This window comes from Cololabis saira, chromosome 16 (genome assembly GCF_033807715.1).
Source record: "Cololabis saira isolate AMF1-May2022 chromosome 16, fColSai1.1, whole genome shotgun sequence".
Lineage (NCBI taxonomy): Eukaryota > Metazoa > Chordata > Actinopteri > Beloniformes > Belonidae > Cololabis > Cololabis saira.
The window spans coordinates 36,237,645-36,252,408 of record NC_084602.1 but is presented as its reverse complement, the minus strand read 5'-3'; the positions used below and the strand labels follow the sequence as shown (position 1 = coordinate 36,252,408).

General features: G+C 38.1%; 1 protein-coding gene across 5 annotated transcripts in view; it reads right to left on the bottom strand.

Moving 5' to 3' along the window:
- Positions 1–14,764, bottom strand: part of pacs2 (phosphofurin acidic cluster sorting protein 2) — a 104,959-nt gene that overhangs the window by 20,005 nt on the left and 70,190 nt on the right. For 3 of the 5 annotated variants that reach the window (XM_061743633.1, XM_061743635.1, XM_061743636.1), the window contains exons 9-17: positions 13,780–13,946; positions 10,621–10,711; positions 10,466–10,537; positions 10,264–10,388; positions 6,031–6,163; positions 5,065–5,169; positions 1,882–1,988; positions 1,646–1,800; positions 756–866 (exon numbers count right to left, since the gene is read on the bottom strand). In XM_061743633.1, coding sequence (XP_061599617.1) covers positions 756–866; positions 1,646–1,800; positions 1,882–1,988; positions 5,065–5,169; positions 6,031–6,163; positions 10,264–10,388; positions 10,466–10,537; positions 10,621–10,711; positions 13,780–13,946 — 1,066 coding nt within the window. The remainder of the gene's footprint in view (positions 1–755; positions 867–1,645; positions 1,801–1,881; positions 1,989–5,064; positions 5,170–6,030; positions 6,164–10,263; positions 10,389–10,465; positions 10,538–10,620; positions 10,712–13,779; positions 13,947–14,764) is intronic. The other 2 variants (XM_061743634.1, XM_061743637.1) reach the window with 1 other exon arrangement.

The window sequence follows — 14,764 nt, the reverse complement described above, 5'->3', positions numbered from 1 at the left end:
ACATGAAAAGCCATGATAATGAAATATCGATACTTCCGATACCAGATCTGTTTGCTCTAAAATCGATTCTCAAATGAAAATATTGATACTTTTGATACTTCAGTCATTTGTGGTGATGTATATCATTAACAGGAATACGGTGGAAAGTAACTAAACTATTGAGATTTTGTCTAAATGACACACAGCTGGTAGGAACTACTTTTTTTCATTTTCATTTTTATAGTAGTTCCTATTTTTGTTCTTTATTCTCTTATTTATTTCAATGGTTTTATTACTTTACTTGGGATCTTTTTTTAGTGATGGAAACACCTTTTTCAAACACTGGTTTTTCTGTTGTTGTAACAGCTCGGCTACCTCAGTATACTTTAAAATAAATAGCTAAATAAGTGACTCTGATGTCTTGTATACTTAAACTATCTAAAATTCAGCAATTTTTTTAGATTTACGGGGACATTAGGCGTATTTGCACAATGTATCGGTATCGAATTGGTATCGCCGATACCAGCCTGAATTTGAGTCAATATCGGATTGGAAATGAAATCCGACTTTTCCAGGACAACTTAACCGTTTCCAGGACATTAGACCTTTTTTTCCCCTAATTTTCCAGGTTTTCCGGGAAGCGTGGGAACCCTGCACCGACACAGCAGCTCTAGATGCCCCCATGTGGTGACAGGTGGTACTGACACTGGTACTGTTGAGGTTCCCCAGAGTAAATGGCTGAGCATCTTGTTCCTGAAGGAGGCGCGGCGTCGTACCGACAACAGGAGCCTCCGGCTTGTGGAACAGATCCCTCCAGGCGGCGTCCTGGAACAAGCTGTTGTACCGGTAGTCGATGGTGCCCAGATACTTGGAGACCGGATGTGCACCTGAGGACGAGAGGACAGAGACGTTCACACGCTGACGATGTTTAAATACAGAACAAATACGGGACGATTTGGAAAATTCAATTAAAAAAAAGAGAGGGAAAAGCTCTTATATTCACTTTGGCTTTCATACTGTAGGTGATGTAGCGTATTGGCCCGAATATAAGACGACCCTGATTATAAGACGCTCCCCTCTTTTTCAGGACTCAAGTTTGAAAAAATACTTTTTGAACACCAAATTCAATTTTTATACAGAAAATAATTACAGTACATCTGAAACAAAGGATTATTCCTGGTTAAATATAAAAATATATACCGTATTTCTGGACTATAAGCCACACCTGCATATAAGCCGCATCCGCTCTATTTAAAAAAAAAAGATATGCAAGCCGCAGATATTTATGTTGTATTTACTACATGTACAGAAGTATTTTGAACTGTAAATGATGTACATGTTTGTACCTAAATAGATCTTTCCTAACAGTGTCTTTTAACACGGCAGCAACTTTGCTGATTAAAACGGGACAGAACCAAGAGAAAATAACCAGTATTTATTTATCTATTTATCTGTTTGAAATCTGCTTCTACTTCTATCTGCTAAAGAAGAAGTAGCGTATTCTTATTTGCATTTATTTTGTCTTAGTTTTGATTGTAATTCCAGTTAGAGCGGTGGAAGAAAAATCCACAGAATAGCTGCACCTTTGTATAAGCTGCACGGTTCAAAACCTATGAAAAAAGTAGCGGCTTATAGTCCAGAAAATACGGTATGTATGAACACGAACCCAGAGGGATGATGAGGAACCTCATGTAGCCCAGCCAGTCCGGGGTCTTGTGCGAGAGATGATCCACGAAGAGCCTCAGCACGGCGCTGAGGTAATGCTGCGCTCCCGCCACCGCGATCTTGATGGGGACCGGCGTCTGGGAGTTGCAGTTGCAGCTGGAGAGACAAACCGGGGTCAGGTCTGAGCCGGGGGGGCCACGTACCTGGGGGGGGCAGCCGAGCCAGGCCAGAACTCACAATCTCTGGATGCGAGACACGATGGTGTTGAGGGCGGCCTGGATGTCGGCGGTGGTGCAGGTGCAGACGACCGGCAGCCGGTGGTTCTGCAGCATGTCTGACAGATACTGAGGACGGAAACACATCCGTTACGTGTGCTAGTATTAATTTATTTATTATTATTATTAACAAATAATCAATTCACTAAAAGACGACATATTTAGGATAAAATCACTTTTTTATGATGTTTTTTAATTTGGATTTAATTATTCCGAATTAAATAATTCCAGGGGTGAAAGTAGATTAAAGTTCTTGCTGGTACCACGACCCCAACTTTCATGGCTTGTTCTCCTCCCACCACCAACTTCTTGCATCCCTGAACACGCATTCAATTTTTTAACGCCTGTATGGTGTAGAAATTAGAAACACAACACTGTGTAGGCCTATAGCAAATGATTTATTTAAATGGTGTAAATAAAGGCCAGTCCAGACCAAGGATTGTCACAGAATAATTTGTAAATTTTGACAAAACTTTAAAAATCATAGCAATTTGTTTTGTTTCAAATTAGAACATTTTTTTCTTCAAAAAAATTACAGTTAAATTCATCAGCAGCTGAAGAGAAGAGATGATGATGAGTAAAATGTCTCTTACAATGTGTGCATTGGAATGGAAGATAACTTCTTATGCATTTTTTTCATCAAAGCAAAACACTTAAAACATAAAAAAAAAAACGTTACTTCAACATTTTTGCCGCTTTTTTCTTTTTTTTCCTGAAACGAGGAATGAAAACCAATCACAAATATCATATTTGTGATAATTTACCAGCATATTTGAAATATGCTGGTAATGTGTCAGCCAACCACAAGAATCTTTGGAATTTTGGTGGAATCATTTATTTTTTGTACTTGCCCGTCGGTGCAAATGACATAAATAAAGTGTGTGGTTTGGTCGTGAAAAAATCAAAAGTAACGTGAACAATAAATCAAACGCTCCCTTCCATGCAGTGTGTGTGTTTAGGAAGTAAAGACTGGAATACGCTATTCACAAAAGCACAAATAGTGAGGTTTTACTAATATTTATATCGTACAAATATTTTAAAAATTATTCGTAAGAAAAATCAGGTCGGGACTTTAGTGTAGAAATATTATATCACTATGTCCGTCTCTCCTCGCTCAGTCTTTGTGATAGGTTTATATAACTGTATGTCCAAAAGAAGGCGGAGCTGAGGTATTTGCCTAAGCGGTCGGCGCCGCCGTCTTTGGTGTGAAAGATCGAGAGGTCGAGAGGTCGAGACCCGCTGTATGCGAAGATTTTTGTCAGTAATTTGCTTGTTTTTTTCCCCAGTACTGCGTACCGGCACTGAATCTTTTGGTGGTACGGAGTACCGGATCGTACCGGCTTACTTTCAACCCTGAATAATTCCAAATTAAACTATTTTCCTTCAAGTTTACATGGAAATAGTAATTCCGAATTGAAGTTTACATGGAAAACACGTTTGATCGGCTTTATCCAATTCCTCTTTAGGTCTGGGGGTTGGGAAGGGTTTTGTTATTTTTTATTTGAGACTCCAGCTCCTTGGACCTCGTCACCAAAACCTGTCTGATCTTATCTAAATGATCCTCAAGACCGGATGTTGTGTTTGTTTTGCCGTTGCAGTAACGGCAGAGACGGTCACCTCCCTACCTGGTTCAGATCAAAAATGGATAAAGCGGGAAACGGTCGTTATGCGTTTTTTTCATTTTAGTTAACGAATACTGAGCAAATGAGTTGTTTTTTTTCCGTTTTCTTACTTTTGGTCTTATTTTGAAAATAGAATGAACGAATGATACACGAGCTGCGTCCGAAATTCCATACTGGTATGGAATTTCGGACGCAGCTCGTGAGCAGCTCTAATGAGTAGCAAAAATTTTTTAGTGCATCTGAAACATTAGTACGTACTCAATAGTATGCGCTATCCATACTCATTCTGGAGAAATTTATTAGTGTGGATTGATGGACACTAGCTAAGCAGAAACTTCCCACAATGCAATGCAGCGGTGTTTGGTTGCTAAGTGCTGCTCAGATACATATTAGTCCAGGGGCCAGAGCCCAACATTTCACTTGTCAGTACCACTCAAGGTGACCAAACTTACTTATGATTTTTGAAAATATCCATGTCTGTAGATGATATTCTGGTATGATAACCTTCCTGAGTGGCAGCTGGATCAGAGTTATCAGCTCATGAAGTTAAAACCCCCTTCAGAAAATTACACTTTAGCTGCTGCTGCATATCCTGGTTTAGACTCATGTACAGGATATCTGTCAATGTTTCACAATATTGTCTTTGGTATCATTTTAAAGGGAACCTTTTAAGCATTCATTCAAGCTAAGATGTGAATCTTTCTGACCAACATAGAGTTCACTGCAGCTCTTTAAACTATAAACAACACACATTTTTACACAATTTTCGCCTAAACGATATACTATCTTTTAGCCCTGTGTCCACTAGGAACAACAGAGACACAAAATACAAAAACTGGAATACTCACAGGACCATAAGGATTCAGGAAATGTATAATATACTGTACCCAATTTAGAATCATCAATTAACCTGAAGGGGGTGGTAACTTCATGAGCTGATAACTCTGATCCAGCTGCCACTCAGGAAGGTTATCATACCAGAATATCATCTACAGACGTGGATATTTTCAAAAATCATAAGTAAGTTTGGTCACCAGTGGTACTGACATCTGGTCTGGAACATGGACTATATATGTCATAAGTATAATATTCCTATAATAATATTATTATTATATAATATTCGTATATAATAATATCATATAATGTCCTCTTGTTTGGGCCGGGATAAACGGGAAAGAGCAGAGCGGTGCTGCTATTGCTGCTGTTACCATGGTAACAGCTGCTACTGCTCGCTGTAACAGGAGTTGTTACCATGGTAACAACTCCCCCTCCCAACGTCAGGAAGTGCCGTGTGGCTCTGAGTAGAACGTCCCAATTAATGCACACTACTGATATTTACTCAAAAGTGTGCCGAACTTAAGTATACTTTTTGAGTATATACTGTTTAGTACGGCATTTCGGACGCACCGACGAATTCATAAGGAATCCGTGTCCCCGTTGAGTTTTGTCGTTTTCGTTAATCCGTTTCCATCCCTGTGTTTTCCAGCGTGACCCCTGACCCCTGACCCCTGACCCCGCCTCACCTGGCCCTGCCAGTCGGACGTGTTGATGAGGATGATGCTGTCGGGGAGGTGGTTGTCGGAGACCAGGATGTGGTTCAGCTGGTCGTACACCGTCTTCCTGGGGATCTGGACACACACACACACACACAGGGAAACGTTCAGTTCAGGAGCCGCGTAAAGAGCTTTTCATTTCCTGTCTGGTAATGAACAGCGGAGCACACTGTCCTCAAGGTCACGGTTACTATGGTAACCATCTGGAAAAAAGGCTTGAAACGAGGCAACCGGACCTCCGTTTTATTTGTCCTGGAAGAAGTTTCATCTTCAGCCCAAGCTACCCTCATATATATATGTACAGTATATACATATACGTATACATACATATATATATACACATATATATACATATATACACACACACATATATATATATATATATATATATATATATATATATATATATATATATATATATATATATATATATATATATATTCAAGTAGCCTCATAGTTGCATCAACATCTGCATCTGAAAAGTACAATTAAAAAATATTTATTGTCACTTAAAATTGAAGTATACATGTGTACATGAACTACACTAACTACAATAATAATACTTTTTTTTCTCTTATTAGGTTAAAGAAGGAGAAGAAAGAAAAATAAAATAGAATAATCAAATAAAATAGCATTTGAAAATTAAAATGAAATGTACCAGCAGCTTGAATTTCCCTTTTTCTTTGTTTATAATAAATGAATATACCGTAAACACATCTTAACAATCGAACAGTTTTCAGTTTCTCTCTCGCTGCTGGAGAGGATCAAACACCTTTCTGACTGCAACTATTCCTGTTTTAATCACACCTTCATTAAAACCTTCTCTTCTACTAAAAACTCTCTAAAAAAAAAAAGCTTCTGGAAGTAAAATAAATATTAAAAGTGTCCTGTTTCCTGCCGAGCTGGGGGTCCTGCAGCTGCAGCGCCGCCTACTACCTGCAGGTGGCAGCGTGTGTCCAGGGCCCGCTCGTTGTCCAGGCTGTTGGCCCTCTCGTTCTGGTGCCGGCTGGGCTGCCGCTCCTTCAGGGACGTGCTGCGGCCTCGCCGGCCCGCCAGCTTGGGCTCCTGTCTGGGGGGGACAGGAAGTATATAATTTAGAATTTAGAATTTATTAAAGGATAGCCCCTTGAGATGTAACATCTCATTTTCAAGGGGGTCCCATAAAACATACAACATTTCAATATATCACATTACAGTCTAGACATACATGACATAAAACACACGCACCCTCCCACTCACAACCCCCTACCACATAAGTCTAGTTACAAAGTAGACTAATTGAATAACTGAAACAATGCGATAAATATAACATAACAGAGAGAAAAAAATAAAAAAATAAAATAAAATAAATAAATAAATAAATAAAATAAATACAAATAAATAAATAGAAAAAAGGACAAAGAATACATAAATAAATTAAAAACATAGGCAATTTGTTTTAAGATGAGAGTATAATGACAACTTAAAACAATGAAAAGAGATAATAAAATGCCAAAAGAGAGGAAGATTATTCCAATCTGATGGAGCTTTAAAATAAAATGATCTTTTCCCAACCTCTTTTAAAATTCTAGGAACAAAGAAAAAAGGAAAATCCATATGCCTGAGTGAGTATGGAGAGTTATATAGAATCATGAGTTCTTTTAAAAATGAAGGACAGTGAAAATAAACACATTTAAAAAGGAACTGAAGCCAGTGAAACTGCCGTCTAGATTTGCGTTGAAACCAGTTCAATGAATCAAACATAAAACAATGATGTGTTTCTGAAAGGACAACGGAACACAAATCTGCATAATGAATTAAATAATACAGTCAGAGGTTTAAGATGGGTATCTGGAGTATTTTGATAAACAATATCTGCATAATCAACAAGTGGTAGTATGAGTTGAGAAATAAACCTCTTTCTGACAGGAAGTGTGAAACAGCTGATTGAAGGTAAAGTGAAGCAAGAGAGCCATGTGCTTTTTTAACAGTATAATCAATGTGAGGTTTAAAGGTAAGTGAGGTGGAAACAAGCTGGAACCCCACTGTAGTGTTTAGTTAAGTTTAGTTTAGTTTTTTTTTTTTTTTTTTTTTTAGTTTAGTTTAGTTTATTTCGGTCATGACATCACAAAAAAGAATAAAAATAAGACAAACATCAAACTAGCTTTTACAAAATTAAAAATAAAATAAAAATGACAACAAGGAAACGAATATACTGTTCAAAGAAAACATTAAAAAAAAGTTTCCAATATACAAATAACATCTAGACCGAAAAAGGTGCATGCTAAAGCAAAGCTTATTATTTGCCTACCCTCAAAAAGATTAATTAAAGTAATGAAATAAAAGCAAGAAGTAAGAGATAAGACTGCCAGTAAAACAAATTGCCTCCATGGGGATGACAAAGATTCCTCGGGAAATAAGAAAGAAAAAAAAAGGTGCAGTCTACATGTTTCCTTCATCCTTGAATAATCAAATCAAATCACCAATTAAATGAATACTCAAATCAACATAGCAGCATCACCGCTCATTACTTTGATATAGAGAAATCATCCTTCTTTTCAATGTTTTTTTAAATAAGGTTCTACTTTATTTCAAATCCCTCTCCAACTTAGTGCATCTAAGTTTGGTGTTGGTTCTGATTGTTGATTCCCTGTATCTCTCTCCCCTCTGAGGTTGGAATGGCTTTGTCTTAAATTAAACATGTTTTGGATACAGTCTGGCAGCATGTTCTTGTTGATTTTGAACATAATCTGTGCAGTTTTGAATCCACCAGTTCATTGAATTTGAGCTCATTTGTGTCTATAAATAATTGGTTGGTGCTTGTATCCAACTTTGTTTATGAGTCGCATTGCTTTTTTTTGGAGTAAGAATATTGGTTTCGTGATTGTCTTAAATGTGTGTCCCCATACTTCTATACAGTATGTTATATATGGTTTTATTAAAGATTGATACAGGAGTTTTAGTGAGTTTAATGTTAGAATATTTTTACATTCATATAGAATTGCAATGTTTTTTGATATTTTGTTCAGTTTAGTCTCTGGGTCCAGCTATCATTTCAGTTTTTATTAGTTTTAGTCACGTTCATTCTCCTTTTAGTCGTGTCAAGTTTCAGTCGACTAAAAGTCTGACCATTTTAGTCTTATTTTAGTCAGAATTGTCCATTTTAGTCTAGTTTTAGTCAAAGGTTGTATTTATCCAAACCAATTTTACAATTCAAACAAGGTTATCTTATTATTATATTATTGTTACCTTATAGACTCAAGAATACATTTATTCTAGATACAGAAGACTCTAATTTGAGTTTACAACATATTTATTTTTCCACATTTCTCCCGATCTTTTTCTTTTCCGAGTACATTTTTCTTATCTCCTTCCATCCATCCTTCCATCCATCCATCCATCCATCCATCCATCCATCCATCCATCCATCCATCCATCCATCCATCCATCCATCCATCCATCCATCCATCCATCCATCCTTCCTTCCTTCCTTCCTTCCTTCCTTCCTTCCTTCCTTCCTCATTTTCTCCTCTCCTCTGCACCTTTCTTTCTTCGACACATTGGGTTTTCTTTTCCACGCCTATGTAGGAAAGTGGATCCAAAGATGGTTCTTCTTCTTTTCCAGCCCCAGGAAGGAAGGAAGGAAGGAAGGAAGGAAGAAAGGAAGGAAGGAAGGAAGGAAGGAAGGAAGGAAGGAAGGAAGGAAGGATGGATGAATGATTGGTGATGGTTGGATGGAAGGAAGGAAGGAAGGAAGGAAGGAAGGAAGGAAGGAAGGAAGGAAGGAAGGAAGGATGAATGATTGGTGATGGTTGGATGGAAGGAGGGAAGGAAGGAAGGAAGGAAGGAAGGAAGGAAGGAAGGAAGGAAGGAAGGAAGGAAGGAAGGAAGGAAGGAAGGAAGGAAGGAAGGAAGGAAGGAAGGAAGGAAGGAAGGAAGGAAGGAAGGAAGGAAGGAAGGATGGATGGATGGAAGGTAGGAGATTTTAGTCAGAATTGTCCAGGACCATTTTAGCCTGGTTTCTATTCCTCTACAATATTGCATTTAGGGTTGCAAAATTCCGGGAATTTTCAAAGTTGGAAACTTTCCATGGGAATTAACGGGAATTAACGGGAATAAATAAGAAATTTACAGAATTGAAGGTTGGCCCTTAACAGGGAACTTAAATATAGTTGGGGGAAATATATTGTAGCATAGTCTTGGCTAAAACAACCAGATTTAATGCAAGTACACTCCTCAACACAGCACATTGCTTACTGCAGGGCTATTGAGGCCACACCCCCTACAGGCACTGTGCATTCCTCCATCACATGCACAGGTGATTTCTTGAAGCCTGGAGGCCACACATTTGAGCTCAAAGCACAAGACTATTGAAGCCACACATTTGAGCCCACGGACTATATAAAGTCAAGTAAGTTTTGATAATATTATGGGGTAAATATATTTGATCTATAATGATATTAATGTTTAACTTGCAAATATTAAATAAAAATGTATTAACAAAGTAACTAGCTAGCTGGTAAGTTAGGTGCTAAATGAAAGCTATTTTTCATTTCATTGACCATTTAAGAGGCTAGCTTATTATGGTGGTAGCTACCTCAAATTTGATGCTGTTTTTTCTGACTCCAGCAAGACGGTTTTCTGTAACCATTCAAGAATTTATACATCAAAGTATTTACTCAACATTCATGTTTTTGTTGTTCATTAAAATAATTGTTCATACAAGAATAAAAACTAAAGTTCTACTCAAATAAATCTGTTGAAATGTCATGTTTTTGTATTATCTTGCATGGATATCTGCTTATGACAAAATAAATATTTACATTTATGTTTGGATATGATACAGTTTGTTTAAATTACCCCCAATTTCCAGTTAATTCCCATAAATTCCCATTAATTCCCATAAATTCCCATAATTCCCATAATTCCCATGGAAAGTTTCCAATTTGGAATATTTCCAAAATTCCCCAGCTTAACTTCCCATGGAAAGTTTCCGGAGATTTACCGGAAATTTTCCACCCCTTTGCAACCCTAATTGCATTCTATATTTAATTATCGTTATCGTCACATGACCTGCATTTTCGTCTCGTCTTCTTTTCCTCAGGTGATAAAGGTTCGTTGACGACGATATTTAGTCATAATTTTCGTTGACAGCAGCTTCAGGAGGCAGCGCGCGGCTGCAGCCGTTACCTGTTGGAGGAGATGATGAGCGACTCCGTCTTGGTCATCTTTCCGCTGGGCGGCAGCCGCTCCAGGAAGGTGTCCATGTTGTCCATCTCCAGCTCGGTGGTGGGGGTCACGGCCTCCGGCTGCTCCTGCGGGGCCACAGGGGTCGGAGGTCGTGAGCCGGGCGTTCCCACGCCCCCGGCGTCTCCGAGGTGCTCATACTCACCAAGGAGGCGTTGTCGGTCTCTGCCGCGTCGGGGAAACCCGTCCCCCCGCACTTGGTCTTGTCCAGGTCGATCTGGGAGATGATGGAGAGGAAAACAAACACTCAGCAGCTGAGGTGCGTTTGAGGGCCCGTAGGAGAAGAGAACGCCCACTCACCGGACTGGGAGGCTCCCGGTGGCTCCGGCTGCTGTGGATGCTGCCGATCTCCGTCTGGGAGCTGGACAGGGACAGACCCTCGAAGTACGGCCTGGAGCGGAGATATTACAGAAGAGTTTTATTTCAAACATGCATGTTAAAAAAAAGAATACAAAAAGTTAAAAAATAAAGTACAAACACATTAAGTAAATACATCCTCAATTAATTAATTAAATGTTTCATTAATTAATTAAAATGGGAATTAAATATATAATTAATTAATTAATTTAACGTGTAATTAATTAATTTATTGTTTCATTAATTAATTAAAATGGGAATGAAATATATAATTCATTCATTAAATGTATAATTAATTAAATGTGTCATTAATTAATTAAATACTGAAATAATTAAATATATTGTTTTACTTGAGATGAATTGTATTTTAATTAATTAATGACATATTTAATTCCAATTTTAATTAATTAATGACACATTTAATTAATTAATGATATATTTCATTCCCATTTTAATTAATGATGTATTTATTTATTTAATTTTGGCACTAAAAATCCTCCATAAAACACCCCTACTTTAACAACTATTCAATATAGTGATATAATAATCAATTATATATATATATAAATATAGTCAAAAACAAAACAAATCAAACGCCCAGCATTTAGTTGTGCTACTATGTATGTATGTATGTACTAATAAAGTAATTTTAATGCATAGTATTACATTATCATTACTTTACAATAATGCTACAATATAATAGAGAATAGACAGCAATGATATAACAATATACTTGAATAACTATATAAGAGTAGATATGCTATATATACTGGTTCATATATTTACCTCCAATTATATACATAAAAACAACCATAAATCTATATATCGACATATCTACATATAACTATAAATCAATATATATTAATAGAGATATGTAAGGGATAATGCCCAACGAGGTGTACATTATAAGAAATATATGGACGACGCGGGGGAGTGAACCGTCAGACACGAAGCAGCGGATGTTTATTCGTAATCTGTATTTGGAATAAAATGTTTCTTTGTATCTTTTTTTAAATTGTGATATGTATTGACTTTGTTTTAGCTCCAAGCTCAGGCTGTTCCACAATTTCCCTCCGCTCTTCAGTGTTGTGCGTCCTTAAAACATAAAGTCACATAAACATTAGACGCTCAGCTCTCGGTGGCGTTTTAAACATCCCAGTTTTTTATATCATTTCTTCTCTCTCTCTCTCTCTCTGAGTCGGGGCTCGGGGCTCGGGGCCCGGTTTCTGAGGAAATCTCCTCTGAGACCGAGTTTGGACGCCAGCCTACAGTTTTATTGTTTGACTGGGAGATTAGTTGGACCACAAGGCGAGAAACGAGGGATTTTTGCAGCCTGACGAACACCAGAAGTGATGTTTTCTGGAGGCCTCTTGTCACTTGTTATTGTAGTTTTTTATTAATAACACAAAAAAAGCATTAAAAACGTTAGTTTGTTTTTGATACACGACTTTTGTTTCTATTTTGTGTCTCTCTCTTCACTGCTGCTGCAAAAAATGGCCATTCCGAATTAAAATTAATTCCGAAGTAAGTGGCTGGTTTATTCCCATTTTAAATCCGAATAGAATAATTCTGCGATCATGTATACACTCATTCCGCTTTAAATTAATTCCGGTCTTTCTGCGCTGCTCTTTAATTCGGAACAATTAATTCCGAATTAAAAAACATCATGTAACCGTGGCAAATGTTCCTTTAAAAGGAGCATGAGGCTCCTTTTAAGAAATGAGACTCTCTAGCGCCACCCTTCACCACGACGGCCGGCGCTGGTACTGCAGCCAACAGTGAAGCCGGCACGGCATGCAGCGTCATGTGACGTCACATCCGCAGGACAGCGCGGGAAATTCGGAGTCCGAATTGCAGCACATTTTGCAGCACACAGCCTGTTCAAGGCAACGGAGAGATACGGTAGATGGCTCATTGTTTTTGGTTTGGAACGCTTCATCTGACATTATTACTAGAAAACTTAAAACGTGTACGGATTTTTTTCATAAATCTTGCCTCAAGCTCCTTTAAAGTTGTTAAATGTCAAATGTACACTTAAAGCCCCGTTTCCACGTAGCAAAAACGGTGGTGTTTTCATGCGTTTTGGCCGTTCGTTTACACGAAAACGGAGCTCAAAGTCTCCAAAAACCATCATTTCTGAAAACTCCAGCCAAAGTGGAGATTTTCAAAAACTCTGTTTTCACGTTTGCTTGTAAACGGAGGGAAACGGACATTTAGGCTTCAGAACGTCACATTATGCGACAGAAATGTCACCAGCATCATTTGTGCGACTTGTGTTTACAATTTGTTTGGCCACTGTGAATATTTTCTTGTATTTTACCTGTTTTATATTCTAACGTCACACTTAAAAGCAACTCCACTTCTCTGTCACTCCAAACTAAAGACTCTCGTTCATCTTGGAAGTAACTGGCAGTCAAGGCTGATTTATGGTTCCACGTTACACCAACGTAGATCCTACGGCGTAGGGTACGTGGTGACGCGCACCGTACGTAGGCTACGCCGTCGATTTAACGCGGAACCATATTATTCAGGCTTCACACGTGTCATTTGTTGACCTTTTTTTTACAGGATTCTGATTGGCTAGCATGACTTTATCTTCTCGTTACACTGCCCCCTGTAGGTTTGGCTGCTCATAGCACCTTAACAGCTATTTATGCGGGTTCGTGTAAACAAGGATATTTTTCAAAACGTAGAGGGGGAAATATCCGTTTTTGTAAATACCCGGCTATGTGGAAAAGTGGCCTAAAAGTCACTAATGGTTCTGTGTTAATGAATGGCGACGGTCCGGAGAGCCTTGTAATACCACTTTGTCCCACTAGAGGTGGGATTGGTTACACCATCTGCTGAATCGTGAATGTTATCGTGATTTACTGCCCCCATGTGGCCATCAGTGCTGTTACTACATAGAGTGGCTTTAAGTTCAAAAGATCCACTGATAAAGGTCTGTAGCTGTGTCGTATATTTGAAATATTTAAATGATCGATATCAAAAATGATCCACAGGGATTTTTCTAATATGTTTTTAACTATTTTGAGGCCGTAAATCATCACAAATCAACTTCTACGACCAGATAAAACCCAGAAACGGCAGCTCGCTGCTCACTTGAGTTTGGGCTTGGGCGTGCTGAGGACGCTGTCGTCGTCGTCCAGCTCCGGGCCGCTGTCGCTGGGGTTCTCAAACTCCACGCTGTCCAGGTCCAGGTCCTCCTCCTCCACCTCCGGGGGCGGCTCGGCCGGGTCCTGCTCCGAGTCCAGCACCTTCACAAACAACTGGTGGATTAAGATTCCCAGAATATTCACATTTTTTGAGATAGGATAAAGCTTCTTCTTCCTGTGTATACTGTATTTGACCCGGTCTTTGTACGTCTTGACCGTATAGAAATGTAATTCTCCTCAATTTTGTGAAATAAGACCTGAAAACAGGCATTGTGGTGTAGAATTGTCAAATTGGTTTAATTCACCGCATGAATTGTTACAGATTACTTTTATAATACTGTATTTGACCCGGTCTTTGTACGTTTTGACCGTATAGAAACGTAATTATTGCCATTGTAAGAATGAGATGTACCTGCTGTACTCTACTGCCCTTACTTTTTAACAACTTGTGCTTTTTATTATTTTACCTCTTTTCTTATCATTTTATGTCATTTTATTTGTTATTTACTGTTTAATTGTGTCTTGCTTCTTTTAATGTTGATGTAAAGCACTTTGAATTACCTTGTGTTGAATTGTGCTATACAAATAAACTTGCCTTGCCAAAAACATGGCCTGGCTGTGTGCGAGTCAAGACCTATAAACACTATAACACAAACTCTGACAGCTTTGAAACTGGACATACTGGACTGTCTCAGAAAATTTGAATATTGTGATAAAGTCCTTTATTTTCTGTAATGCAATTAAAAAAACTAAAATGTCATACATTCTGGATTCATTACAAATCAACTGAAATATTGCAAGCCTTTTATTATTTTAAGATTGCTGATTATGGCTTACAGTTTAAGATTAAGATTCCCAGAATATTCTAATTTTTTGAGATACGATATTTGAGTTTTCTTAAGCTGTAATAAAAAAAAAAAATCCTAGGAGGT